The 15,357-nt window shown below is 39.4% G+C and overlaps 2 protein-coding genes across 2 annotated transcripts; both read left to right on the forward strand.

The window, feature by feature from the left end:
- Positions 1-1,012: 1,012 nt before the first annotated feature.
- Positions 1,013-2,612, forward strand: LOC311376753 (oncoprotein-induced transcript 3 protein-like). Its single transcript, XM_084491232.1, has 4 exons — positions 1,013-1,409; positions 1,498-1,594; positions 1,704-1,866; positions 2,110-2,612. The coding sequence occupies exons 1-4, from the start codon at positions 1,264-1,266 to the stop codon at positions 2,283-2,285; spliced, it is 582 nt and encodes a 193-aa protein (XP_084347358.1). The 5' UTR covers positions 1,013-1,263; the 3' UTR covers positions 2,286-2,612.
- Positions 2,613-3,521: 909 nt separating this feature from the next.
- LOC311376752 (uncharacterized protein) lies at positions 3,522-15,091 on the forward strand (the record flags this gene model as incomplete). Its single annotated transcript, XM_084491231.1, has 15 exons — positions 3,522-3,647; positions 6,451-6,659; positions 6,833-6,970; positions 8,760-8,898; positions 8,990-9,114; positions 9,195-9,450; positions 9,560-9,623; positions 10,817-10,958; positions 11,083-11,226; positions 11,373-11,425; positions 12,832-13,016; positions 13,964-14,364; positions 14,445-14,544; positions 14,637-14,823; positions 14,955-15,091. The coding sequence occupies 15 exons, from the start codon at positions 3,522-3,524 to the stop codon at positions 15,089-15,091; spliced, it is 2,406 nt and encodes an 801-aa protein (XP_084347357.1).
- Positions 15,092-15,357: the final 266 nt, after the last annotated feature.

Genomic DNA, 15,357 nt, shown 5'->3' on the forward strand with positions numbered 1-15,357 from the left:
TTTCTCAGACTTTTTCGTGCTACACACGACATTTAAACCAAAAATGTAAATTAAGCATGCAACAAATGCAAAAAAGGGTAAATGCTGTGTATTATGGATACTCAGATTTCTGCAGCACACCTCCCCAGAAGCGGATACTAACCACGTCCCTTATGACGAAATATAAACTATTTTCGTGCTGTACTAAACAAAATGTAAACCCATGCATTTTGATTGATTTTGATTTTCATGCATCTAGTACAGTGCACCGTCTAGTTATATATACGCAAAACAACAAATGCAACATAGGGTAAATGCTGTGTTTTATGGATACTCCGATTTTTCGTTTTTTTACTGCAGACAGAAAAATAGTCAATGCACACTCAGGATGATTAATGACCTCTCATTCACGACAAATTAATGAATTGTTTAAAATAAACCTGCCTCGTTAAATAAATGAGTTTGTCGTTTTGGGGGCCCTATGTATGCATGTGCCTGATGTTCAGGTATTAAATAAAGGATATATGCGTTCATGGTACAGAAAATGAAATAATGGCTATACGTAAACAAGAGCATAACAACTTAGGTATGTCACATGTTTAGAGGACCGCTAAGGGATGTGGTTAATTTCAGTTTTTGAGGAGGTCTGCTGCAAAAATCAGAAAAATCAGATTGTTGTTTTGACGTATGCATAACTAGAAGGGGGGGGGGGGAAGTCAAAATAATTCTCCCGATTGAAATGCATGGGTTTCCATTTCATTCTGTGTAGCACGAAAAAAGTCGGACAATCGTGCTCTGCTACACGATTCAATAGACACATTTTTGTGAGCATGAGCACGAAATCGCATGATACCGGGTTGCTATATAGTATATACCCCTATATACTACTATATATACTACATAGCTTTGTCAAAGGGATTCTTGTACTATACGTATTGCTTGGAAAAAGAGATACACATACAAACCTACTTTACATATAGAAACCTTTCTTTTCTTTTTACTTTTCTTCCAAATGTGTGTTTTATTTAGGACAATGGTAACTTCCTAATTTTCAAGAATGAAATCAACTCCTTTGAGCTGCCCGGCACCGTCATTACCCACAGAAGGCAGATAAAGATTGGCTTCTCTTGCCAGTTTCCAAAGACCATCAGCATCTCTGGCAGTTACCAGCTCCACAATTCAGACTATATTTTTACTGAGTCCAGTTTTGGCAGCTTTGGGTACACTTTTGGGATCTTTAAAGACTCCAGCTTTGCACACAGCATACGAGCAGATGCCTACCCAATGGAGGTAAAGCTGCTGGATACGGTTTTTATGGGAATCCGGGCTGTGTCTGATCTACCAAACATCACACTTTTTGTAGAGTCCTGCAAAGCCACTCCTGATGACAACCCTGAGAACAGCATCTTCTATTACATAATCCAAAATGGGTAAACCACCATGTTTTGGTAAAACCGATTGAATTTCCTATTGTTCCTATTGTTTATTTTAAGCCCTTGTATTTAATTTTGAATGAAGGTGTGTGACGGATGAGACTTTTGAAGCCCATACCTCAGATCCAACTTCCTTTAACTTTGAGCTCCAGTCCTTTAAATTTGTTGGAGACTTTGATCAGGTAAACAAAGAATTTATTTTCCTATCTTTTAAGTCTCTAAAAAATCAATAATATTCCGAGCCACAGCGCTACCAACCATAGACTTGAAGCTGACTTCTGCCTACTTCAGGTGTATATTAGCTGCTCTGTGATCCTGTGTGAGACTGGGAATCCCACGTCAAGATGTGCCCAGGGCTGTGTTACCAATCTTCCCAAAATATACAAGAGAGCCCTTTATAAAGAGACAGCCATCCACTCCATCACCACAGGACCCCTGAAGCTGATCAGAGAAGGTAAGGGGGGTTGCTACTGAATGGAGGACATCAGAACATAAGGCCTAGTACCAGACCTTATGTACTACTGTCACATATCCAAACTAACCCCCACACTACGGTCCTCCCTAATTTAAATTGATGCACCCACCCACCCCTCAATCAACCCAGGAATTTGTTATCTTCTTCTAAAAATCCATTTGTCATTATTATCAAAAGGGCATTTTTTTCTCTGTTCTCCTTGACTTTTAGTGAATTCCCCAGACCTTCGGACAACCACTGGAACTGGGAAATTGAAGGCGCTGTTCGGCTCGAATACAAGCAGCGCCGTCCTTGGCAGCTTATTCACTATAACAGTTCTGGTGTTGGCTGGTTTCATCGCCATCTATGTAAGGAAGTCAAAAACTGAGGACAGACAAACTCTGATTACAGAGTGTTAGGGCTGAGGATACCCAGTTACATAGAAGTCCAGAAACACAAGACATATCTACATTTGCTGTACTATATCCACACACACTGCATATTTCTACATTTATAATGGCAGTAATCATGCCTACTTTCTTAAAAAGAGAGATGATTTGTTTCCACAAATCACTTATGAAATTCTTCGTGAATGCCACACCAACCTCACGGCCCATGTTACGGCATCCTATCATTTGGAGGGCTGGACAAATACATCGTAGAGGCAATACTTTTCCTCACAATATCACAAAAATGTATTCACAATTCCATTATGAAATCATTATTAAAATGACTGGTATTACGTTTATAAGAGTGTGTCATTCATTTAATCAGAAGAGAGAGAGCCCTTTCTAAAAAGACATCCAGTCATCACCACAGGACCGCTGAAGCTGATCAGAGAAGGTGAGGGGGGTTCTGAATGGATGACATCAGAACATAAGGCCTAGTACCAGACCATATGTACTGTCTGTCAAATATCCAAACTTAACCCCACACTACCGTCCTCCCTGATTGAAATTGATACACCCACCACCCCTCAATGAACCCAGAAATTTATTTTCTTCTCCTAAAAATCCATTTGTCATTTTTACCAAAAGTGAATTATTTTTCTCTGTTCTTGCCATAGAATTTGTTTGTTTATTTATTTATTTATTTATTTATGTAAATATTGGTCTAACAATTTGAATGTATTTAGTTTGTTTAGTTGATGTCCAATAGTTAAGTCCAGGTCATATCTGGTGTGGGCTTATATAAGTCTAGAGTGTAACCGGCGACATGTTAATCAATCTTTTTATCTTCAATTGATTGATTTACTGACATGTATATAAGAATAAATCTACTTGATTCTTTCAACCTAAATAAGTTAAATAAAAAATAAAACAGTCCTGGTCAAAAACGGTTCTTCATGGTGTAAACAAACACACAACAACCACAACGGTTACCAGGATGTGTAATCAAACCAGAGCTTAAAATACTAACATAAAGATCCTGACAACAAAGAAACCAGAAACCCGAACCAAAAGCATGAGAGCTGGGTCATTGCAATGCATTGCTTTAACAATGCATCACACAATTGTATTATTGTAACTAAACTGAAACCAAACATAAGATAAGTATCTTAGGGTATGTGGTGGGTGGGGGCATACATCAACTGATTCTGTAAGTATAAGAGCAAATCCTGCTCCATGGAGGAGAGTTGGTGAGATTCAAGTACCATGGCTTCCTACTTGGTGTTCTCAGTCCAGCTGCTCCTGCTGATCTCAGCTTCATCCGCATCACACTTTTTTGGAGGCACTATGAAATTTGTTCCCAAAGGAAGAAACCCGGATGGGTCACTTCAGGTAACAATTCTCAAGCAACCTAATAATTGAATGAAAGAAATTATTTAATATTTTTTGATTTTTTTGTATACATTAGTACCCAATAATACCCAGTAATATACTATAATTTACCATATATTTACCTAGTAATTAGGGGACTGTAAAGGGAAGGGTTACCAGCTAAACGGACAGCATGAGTGCTAAAATTATGAATGGTTCAAAAACACTGCGATCGTGGCTCCAAGACGGAACTAATTGGTAGTGAAGTGCAGACAGGAGGATACATTTTTAGCAGAACTGTAAAAAACGGTGACAGTGAAATGAATCCATGAAACCGCAAATCGCATCTTAAACGTCATCTTACAACCGTCATCCTACAGCCTTCTGTAGTCTTATTAAGTTAACTTATTAAGACTTATTAAGTCTTATTTTATAATAATAATTAGGCTTTTTGAAAAAAGGTTGTTGGTATACAATTGTTAAAAGTGCCTCCTGTGTGAGCTGAGGTGGTACACGGTATAAAAAGTTTGAGAACCACTGCATTAGAGCATACATTACACGATGTACATTAACCAAAAATTAAAATACAATACCCAACTTCTGGGCTGAAGAAATTTAACACATATTACATATACCCAATTTAAATATATAGTGCCCAGTAATTTGCATTTGGTGACCAAGAATTGATCCATCGTTACATTTGATTTTTGTTAGCCAAATTACATGAACTGGAAGATGCATAAGCCAACTGTTTTAGTATAGAGAATGATTTCAAGGATTTCTTTGAATGATTTACAATGTGTGAGTTGCATCATCCCAGGACTTTGAAGACCTTGGACACAATAGTTTACTTGAAAAACAACCGTACCCTAATTTGACATATTCTGCATCTGTCATTTCATTTATTCAATAATTGTAATGAATGTGTGGGCTGTTAATGTGGTGTTTGTACCCTTGTTTTGGTTTCTGCATTGCTTTTGATGTTGATGTCTATGTATCTGTTATGTTCTTTTAATCCAGAAAAGGTGGCCGAAACAAGATCGCTTTTAACTCACTTTATTTGGTAAAGGTTTTGGTCTATTGTCTATGAAACAAAAGGAGAGGAATTGTATATAACACGCGCTGAGCTTCTCCAAGCTGAATATCTAAACGATACGCTGCCCAGCAGGGGGGTATTCCATCAAAGTCGCTAACGAAAGCGGCGATTAGTTGATTAAGCCTGGTTAGAACTAGCGCCAACTTCCACTTGAGGCTAAAGCCGTTCCATCAACGCAGTTCAGCCGCGCATTCCTCAGGTTAGTTCAAACCAGGCTCACGTTATCCTGGATTACGCTCGTTCACGAGATATGTAACCAGCCCAGAACCGTGAATGTCGAGTCATGGATCAAATGTCCGAAAAGGACCGAGCGGGATCTTTTCCAGAGGTGAACAGAAGCTGCTTGCTGCTTCTATGAGGAGTACGCATATAATAACTCAAAAAGGGAACACCGTAACCATTAATAGAAACAGGGAGGCTGCCTGGCACAAAAATCCACGATCTGTTGAATGCATAAGTAGTATTAAGCGTAATGTGACATATTTTAATTGTAATATTCCCTAGTGATACATTTTTACTGTAATACTCTCACATAGCCACATGCAGCAGCACCGAGCATAGTTTAGAGGTAATTTCCCCTCACAATCGCCAGAGGGCAGCACTGAACACATTTGACAAATTAAGCAGTAATACTCTCACACAACCTCAGAGGGCAGTACTGAGCACATTTAACAAAGTTACAAACATACACTAGGGGCAGCAACGGACACACAGAGGAAGTGAGCAAGTTTTTTAGAACCATAGAAGAAGTCTACTCTCACCTGTTTATAAAAAGCAGGAGCTGAACAAAGGAGGCAGAATCTCTTGGGCGGCGTATCGATTAGATGTAAAGCTTAGAGACGCTCCACGCGTGTTATATACGATCCCTCTCCTTTTGTTTCATAGACGATAGACAATAGATCAATAACCTTAACCAAATAAAGTGAGTTAAAAGCGATCCTGTCTCGGCGGCCTTTCCTGGACTAAAATATCATAACAGTAACATATTTTAATTTAATATTGACCATAGATTTAAAAGCAGGGAGATAGTCTCGAGTTAACGTGTCGGACTTGCACCCGGTCGTCCGAGGTTCTAACCTCACGCAAGTAATAGTAATATAGGAAGGATTACTAGAGAAATCAAATAACTTTTCATGCCATTTATTTTCCATTTCTATTAAACCTGCCCACTTCATCTATGTGTGATCCGTTGCTGCCCCCTTGTGACTATGTACAAGTGTTGCAGCTTTTATTACATGTGGTCAGTCTGCTCCCTGTGGCTATGTGAGGATATTCCCTCTTAACTATTATATGTGCTCGGTGCTGCTCCCTGTGGCTATGTGAGGATATTACCTCTTAACTATTATATGTGCTCGGTGCTGCTCCCTGTGGCTATGTGAGGATATTACCTCTTAACTATTATATGTGCTCGGTGCTGCTCCCTGTGGCTATGTGAGGATATTACCTCTTAACTATTATATGTGCTTGGTGCTGCTCCCTGTGGCTAAGTGAGGATATTACGGCTGAAATGTGTCACATATCATAATTGTAATGTGGCTCCTTAAGTGATTCTAAGATGTGTTCAGGCTTTTTCATGAATGCAAAAACAATATATATTGAATATATATATATATATATATATATATATATATATATAGAACCAGGCAGACATGCATAATTCCAGTAAACATATCATTGCTGTAAAAAGGTCAAGTTAAAACATACTTAACACTGAAGTGTGCTTCACAGGTGGATCTACATTTCAGACAAACCTACAGTAACTGCTTTTACCACTACAACGATTGGACATGTTGGAGCGGTAACTGTGGCAACAAATGGGCATCCCAATATGGTGTTATTGACACTAGCACTAATTCAGCACCCTATACAAATGGTTGGTGCGAAGCGGAAATAGTGGAGTCAAGATATTTCCCCAGTGACGATCCCTTTGAAATGAGGTGATTTTTCTTTCATAATTAAAATCGTTTTTATTGCTTATGAAATATATTTACATTTTGTAGGAATATTTGAATCTCAATTAACCTAAATTATTTATGTGATGTAGAAATGCACACCTGCCGCTAGTAGCTCAAGAGTTATACTATTTAGCTGCAACTTTGTTTCTATATAGGAAAGCTAGCTGCTGTTGGATTTACAACGTGAATAACATAGGGTCCTGGAGACTATTCACACATGTGGACTTGAAGAGAAGATCTGATTCCTGGCAGTTAAACAGCTCTCCAAATAATGCTATCCTACCTTTTCTGAGGTACGTCTTTACCATATTCTGAGCTGTGGGCAATCACATATCAATCTTATGAACTCTGTATTAATCAACGTAAATGCCTTCAATCAATTACGTTCATAAGAAAATACAGTCCAGTTCCAGTTAGCATTTAACTGAGTTAGCAAAAAAATCAATGAAAGCAGATGAGATTGATTAGCTCAGTTAGTGAAGTCAGGGTAAAATACACCATTCCAACCATATACTAAAAAAGTAAGTAAGAATAACAACTAGAAAATGTAATCCCACGCATAAGGGATTACTGTGCATAGAAATGCCTGTGAACTTTATGATATTTTTGCATGTCGCTTTGGATAAAGGCATCTGCTAAGAACCATAACCATATTTCAGTTAAATTCAGCTGAGGGTTGTATGGCCAATGCAAAGATTGACAGTTGAGTGTGGATGAGTTGAGTTATGGTTGGACAGAAATCAGACACTGAACATAGAAACCATCAACTTCAGTCTCTTGTCTTCTCTTAATTGCACAACCTTTGAACAATTATCTGTTTTCTGTGGGTAAGATGAGGGGGGTAGTTAGATATGCTTCACAGTCAATACTAGAAAATGCATTTCCTGCAGAAAATGCTGAGTGCTGTAGTACAAAGGTTGAAAATGTGTTTTAATAAAGCCAGATAGATTAAGACGTAAAGAAACGTTAAATGGCCTAAATCAAGTGAAGGGATTTGAACAGAGTTCAAAAGTCTAAATGGAGTAAACAATGTAAACATGCACACCATTTAAAAAAAATTAAATGGTTGCATACAAATGAATGAAAAGCGCAAAGCATTGCTAAAGATGCAGAAATGTCAAATGAATTGAACTGAAGAATCTGAAAGGGCAAATGTATTGCCTTGCACTGCTGAAAAATCTGAAAGGTCAAATGTATTGCAGTGCACTGCTGAAAAACCTGGAAGCTGAAATTGAAAACTGACTGACTCCAAATTGCATTACTTGAAGCAGCAAAGTGCTGAAATACATTGTTACAAAAGCTGGAAGCTAAACTGTAATACTGTCAACGCTGGAAGTAGTACTAGCTGTAGTAGTAGTAGTAGTAGTAGTAGTAGCTGTAGTAGTCACTGAAGTAGTAGCAGAAGTAGCTGAAGTAATAGTGTTACTAGCTGCACAAACGATATGCCATATGAAAGGTGTGGTATTGATTGATGTTTGTAGAAAGAATTATAATAATCCCGCCAGTTCTTTTTAAAACCAGCCGAAATTGAATGTACTCGCCTAATGCTCATTTTTCCAGCCTAACATGATTTAAAGTAGTCAAATTTGGCGGGATAAATCGCCCAATCTGGCAACGCTGCCTGAACGTCGTAAAAAGTAGTCAAATTGAGCGGCAAAAAATGCCCAATCTGGCAACACTGCCTGCACGTCCTTGCGCTCCTCCCTCAGCGTAAATCAATGAGACCAACTGAAAACGAGTGGGGGCATGGAACAAAAAAAAAAAGTATAAAGGTAACCGAAATTCTGTTTTCAGATTATTGAAGATACAAGTCTTGATTTTTTAAACCTTTGAAAGAAGGTTAAGGATAAACTTTGAACCATTTAATTCCATTGTAAAATTTTTTTATTTTTTTCATTCAACATACTTTTTTTTCAAAAAGTATGTTGAATGGAATCGATTGGTTCAGTAGTTTTGGCCACATTAATTGCAAGTTTGCTCGGAAGAAGAATTACAGAGAAGGGATATCAATATTGTGCATTCCTATGCACAATAATAATTATTATTCCTATAGCTGTTAATTGTAAATTCTGTACATTTTAGAGTTCCTTCAAACTGCCCAAGATCATACCACCTGATGACAGTAGACGCTGATGGTGATCAAGTCATATGCAGATATGGAACCATCCCTTACATAGAATGCTCAACATGCATACAACCCACGGGTTTCTACCTGGATGAGGTTTGTAAAAACATATCTTCCTCAACAACATGTGAACTGATTGAATTTGCTTCTAGTTTTCTTCCCTAATCTATCCAATTCATATTGTCAGGGCACTTGCATCCTACACTACAGATTCACTGAATACACTGGGACATATGGGTTTGAGTTGGTAGTAGAAGACTTTCCAAGAAGCACCATCACCTTGACCTCCACAAATGGAACTCAAACCACAAGGTCTCCCCTGACTGCACCGAGACGCAAACGTGCAGTATATGGCACAACTGCCGTCTTCCCTACGTGGTGGACCACTACAGCTGCCGGATATGCCACCACAACTCCACCCACCACCACAAGTTCCCCCACCCCCCCTACAAACCCTTGGTGGACGCCAACTCAAGCTCCATCCACCACCACAAGTTCCCCCACCCCCCCTACAAACCCTTGGTGGTGGACGCCAATTCAAGCTCCATCCACCACAAGTTCCCCCACCCCCCCTACAAACCCTTGGTGGACGCCAACTCAAGCTCCATCCACCACCACAAGTTCCCCCACCCCCCCTACAAACCCTTGGTGGTGGATGCAAACTCAAGCTCTACCTGCCACCACCACCCAACCAACCACCCAAACAACAACAACAACAACAACAACATCTACTACGAGTACAAATGCTCCGTTGCAGACCACAACCAGAAGACAGTATCCTGCTCCCCTCAGTAAACTTCCTCTGCAATTTTCCCTTCTTGGTAAGAAATTGAGTGGGTTTAGGCAGTTGGGGGAATATTGATGATGATAAAAAACAATACTTAACTGTTACTTATGGCGCATTTCCACTGGCGGGTACGCTTCGACCCAGCACTCCTCAGCCTGCCAAGTGAAGGTGCGGTTTAGCCCAGCTCAGTTACGGCTCGTGTTTCCTCCAAGAGTGTCTGGTTGCAGACTCATGGTGGAGTGGATATACTGAAATACATCACCTTCACTTGAATAAGGAAGTAAGTTGTATAAACAGCATGAAACTATACTGCTATATGTATGTGAAATAGATCCTAACTAATGCAGAAACATCAGGGTATTGTAATGTTCTGTTAATCTACGTAATTGTAGATAGTGGAGGTGACGTATTTCCGTTCTACAGTGGAGCTCCACTCCCCCATCAGTCTGCAACCAGACCACTCTCCTTTCAGACGTCTCAGTACCCCAATGGAGGAGTACTGTGAGACGAGTACGGCTCAATACGGCTCAGTCCGGATCATGCCCACTTTTGGCGGTGGAAACACGACCCGTGCTGCACATTTGCAGACTGAACCGACCGCACTAGTGGTGGCTCGTTTGCAAACGAATCAGTTCGAACGAACGACTCTTTAAAACAAACAAACCGACCTGATTCGCCGCTCTCGTTCGTCGTCGTTCGTCTCGTTCGTTCACCGAGACTCGACTCCCAGCTCCACCCACTAGTTGCTGAGTCGCGCTGACTCACGAGTCGCCGTTCGTTCACTGACTGTGTTTAGCGGTGAAGACTCGAGGACTGAGAAGTCACGAGAGTCAGCCGGGCAACAACATCCCGATTCCGAACATGAAGCACTCCTCAGCTAAAAGGAACTTAGTTAATGTTGTGTTGATTGATGACCGTTTGCACCATTGCACGATCGCGATTCGTTTGAACGAGAACGAGGGAGGAGCCGAGTCTGACCGACTCAGTGACTGAGAATCATGATTCACCGCTACCGGAAATGCGAATGAACGAACGAATGAACGACTCTTCTTGGCGAACTGACCGACGCGAACTGATTCATTCAAACGAATCATGAAATCCACCACTAGACCGCACCCTCTGTGGTAAATGCGCCATTAATGCTTACTGTATGCGTTACACATGCTCTAAAGTTGTACAGGATATTGCATGCCTTTGTAAGCTAAAACATTTCTACTTAAATTGTAGTGGATTCAGCTGTGCCGTCCTGCACTGAAGGAGAGTACCTGCCAAGGTTTGTTTACCCAACACCAAGTCATGGAGACCATCTGAATGCTCAAGTCAATGAAGAATTTGAAATGAGGATCAAAGCCCAAGCTTCTCATTCAATGTAAGGACATTTATCTGCTGACACAATGTTACATCTAAAACAGCTCATACGAGTTGTTCATAGCGCCTCAAGTGTCAACCACAACTTGATATTCTAAATAGTAATTCCTTTTGTTTTATTACAGAGTAGGGGATATAATCTTCAGTGGACCCCTGAATACCACCAAACACAGGATCGCACAGGGAGAGTTTTACATTCGATGGACCCCTACTCAATACAATCTCGGAGACCATGTTCCAATTTGCTTTATTGCTGAAGCAACTCGTTGGTAGGTTTCTTTAATTTATACATCCAACCACAATACTATTATTTGAATATACTGTATTTGTAGTAAGTGTCAAAAAAGTCTCTCCCGTTCCAATATTGACCATAAAAGTGACATAAAAGTCACTTGTTGCCTTTAATCAATTTCAGGAATCAGAAGTATCAGTCTGAAATGCGATGTGTTGTGGTGAATGTTGAACATGGTGAGTATTGAATTTTTTTACACTTTTGAATCAATTACAAAGCAAACGTTATGTTTGTTATATTACATTTAATTGACAGTTATGTTGTTGAAGAAATGTATGTAGCTGATAAAATAATGCAATGTGTTTAGGTTTTGCCCCTGTTAACACAAGAAAAATTAATATGTAGATAGCCTAGCCTTTTTTAATGTTTGTATCTTGATTTAGAAACAAAGTTCTTTACATACCGGGATAAACGTCCTCACAACCGTCTGTTTACACCAAGCCGGTATCACACGATTTCGTGCTCATGCTCACGAAAATGTATCCATTGAATCGTGTCCCAGAGCACGATTGATACACAGAACGAAATGTAAACCCCTGCATTTTGAATGGGAGCGTTTCTCTGACTTTTTTGTGCTACAAAGAACAACATTTAAACTAATACATTTCAATTGGGAGATTTTCTTCGACTTCAGAAGGGGTGTGCGCAGATAGTACAGTGCACCCTCTAGTTATATATATGCCAAAACAAACAAATGCAACAAAGGGTAAATGGCATGTATTAATGATACTTAGATTTTTGCAGCAGACATTCTCAAAAACTGAAACTAACCACGTCCCTTATGATGAAATATAAATTTTTTTCGTGCTACACAGAACTAAATGTAAACCAATGCATTTTGAATGGGAGCTTTTCTCCCACTTTTTCGCGCTACACAGAATGAAGAGAGAGAGAGAATAGTAGATTCCTCTCGCTTTCTGATAATACAGTGAAACGGTTGTGAAGGGGTTTGGACACATTTTGACCAATCCAATATATATACAGTATATATATAGTATAGTATATACAGTATATATATACAGACTTCCTCAAAAACTGAAACTAACCACGTCCCTTCAAACCAGACTTACACCGAATGTACTAACTACTTTGGTCCACGGTGGAAAACATAGTAGATTTACAATAACTGCTCTAAACATGTCTTTTCAATGGGCCTGCGTCCATGTCACGTGACTGTCAAGGTTGGTTGCTATAGACACATATGGGGCAGTTTACGAGAGATACCAGCTTGACATGTGCACACAGATTGCAGGTTTCAACCACAGCGATGTTTTGCACAATCTCTCAGAATGGGCGAAAACAAGAATGGGTGAAGAATAAAAATGCCTAGTTTAGGATTTGTAGAATCATTGCAAATAAAGGCACAACACAGCAATGGTGGTTTTGACCACAGTTATCAACCTCCCTCATACAACCAATCTACCTCTTTAGACTGAGAAAAAATCTCTTTGAATCAGGATCGTAACGGTTTACAATTGATAATTTGTAGAGAGCTTGAAAACACTTTTAATAGCAGTCATTCTCTATCGAGTATGTTTTTAATCGTAAACAAATCAACAACTTCTACAATTCTCCACACCAGTCAAAGTCCACGTGATCTGCAATGAAACCTCAATGACAGTAGAGTTGGATAAATCCTCATTCAATGGGCTCAATGAAGATCACCTGAAGCTGATTGATTCCAGCAGCACAGCCTGCAGTCTACACTCCAATGGCACTCATGTCATTGGTATCATCCCTCTCAATGCATGTGGTACTACGATTGAGGTAATGCAAATATTATGTAAGGTATAATCTGTGTTGAGTTGTGCGGTTGTCAGAAAGGAATGCACTTTGCAGGTGTGGATTATTTTTCGATAACAGCAATAACAATATTATTCATATTATTAACAATATTAGAATCATATTATACCATTGCCACTTGCAAACAGTGTTGAGGGTAACCTGCTACAAAGTAACATGTTACAGTACTCAGATTTGATCTTTGTTGTTACAAGTAAAGTAACACGTTAGTTTTCAAAAGAAAGTAATGAGTTAATTAGTTCGTTTTCAAACAATTTTTTTTTTTTTCGGTAACGCATACCTTTTCGAACTTTTTGTTATTATTATAATTTTTTTCAATATGCAACGCTGTACGATAACAAGTACATTTTTTTAAGGCAGCAATCTTTTAATGAAACAAGGGTGTTTTATTTTTGGCGAATTCTGTTTCAAAATAAAAACTTTTAGCTCAGCGACTTTTAGCTTAGCGACTTTTAGCTCAGCGACTTTTAGCTCAGTGAAAGGTGATTCTCAGCGACCAATGACAGTCTAACGTATGCGTAGTAGGCGGCACCATAACGGTGTATAAAAGCTGGTTCAAATCATTACCACAGTAGACCTCACGCTGTCAACATGGTCAAGAAAACTCCCGACGACTATGGTAGTACTACGACTTATGCCAGCGTATACCACGATGGTCCACTTGCTTCAAAATATTCCAGCGTGTTCGCCAAATTGTGTGACAGGGGCATGAGATTCACATAAAAATCTTACTGTACTCTAAATAGACAAGAGATGTCTGTCTCTAGACGATATCCGAAACCGCCACCTCTCATTTTGGGATCTCAACACTAGAATTTTCACTGGACATGGTATAAAATGTTGTCAAATTAATTTATTGATACTTATTGATTAAATTATTAATATATAATTTAAATGTCCTTGATCTGCAGGAGGATAATGATAATCTCATCTTCAAGAATGAGATCACCACCTTTGACGATGTCAGAGACATCATAACCAGGAAACATCTGTTGGAAGTTGGGTTTTCCTGCCAGTACCCAAAGCGTGGAAATGTAACCCTGGGGTTCACAATACACAGGGACAACTTTACATTAATAGAGAGGGGCTTTGGGAGGTTCACCTATGGCTTTGAGTTCTACCCAGACAACCTTTTTCGCACAATGGTCAATCCCAGTTTATACCCACTGGACTATGAAGTTGGAGAGAAGATTTACATGCAAATAGAAGCCACGTCTTCAGTCAATAACACTGTGCTGTTCGTGGAGTCCTGCAGAGCTTCACCTTACGATAACCCAAATTACCAGCCAACCTACCCCATCATAGAGAACGGGTAAACTACCTTCCTACCTATTTGTCTTCCTTACTTTGTTTGTTTAGCTAAAAAACAACTAACAATTTGATTTAAACTAGGTGTACAGTGGACCCCACAATTGTCATCTATTCCCCAAGTCATAATAAACAGTTTCGGATTTCAATTGATGCCTTCAAATTCATAGGAATGCATGACCAGGTAAAACCAAATGAATTCAACAAAGTAGATAAAACTGCAGAAGAACAGCTAAAGTGTGGCCATGTATTGACGGGATATCTCATTATGTACAGGTGTACATCAGCTGTTCTGTCATTCTATGTGAGGCTGGGAACAACAATACCAGGTGCGCCAAGGGATGTCTAACATCGAACCAGCAGCATCATCGGAGAAAGAGAGAGGCTCTTATTGAAACAGGAGTCCACTTCATTTCCCAGGGTCCTTTGCGTTTGCGAAGCACACCAGCAAGTGAGAGCAGAGGTAATGTTGAAACTCTTCATTTGAAATCATCACTTCAACAACAATATCACTTTTAAAACAAATACATATGACTTGGTGAAATATCTCTGTATTTGTATTTTATTTGCAAATGTTGTATTTATTTACTCTAGTGACCGGTCTGAATCTGAACCTGGCCTTCATCGTCGGATGCCTTCTAGCAGCGATTGCCATGATCTGTGGAGTGATGATTCACAGATCCAAGAGGGCTGCTGTTCAGTATCAGCCTTTGCCAACAACTGAGCAATAGGATATCAGCGAAGATATCAAACCATTATGAGTTTATTAGCTTTCTTTGAAATATATGAATATCACTTTTGACATTTTCAGGACCAGAAATTGGTGGCTGTGCCTGGGATGTTGGATATGTCTCTCTGTAATATGTGATTGTTTTTTTTTGGTGGTGGGGGGGTGGATCTTATTGTCCATCACTTTAAACCTTATGACACTTGCTAAATATTAATGTTTTCAACATTGCCTCACACTACCTTACCATAAATGTTGGCATAGACTATT

The sequence above is a fragment of the Micromesistius poutassou genome, assembly GCF_964030765.1.
Source record: "Micromesistius poutassou genome assembly, contig: SCAFFOLD_4628, whole genome shotgun sequence".
NCBI lineage: Eukaryota > Metazoa > Chordata > Actinopteri > Gadiformes > Gadidae > Micromesistius > Micromesistius poutassou.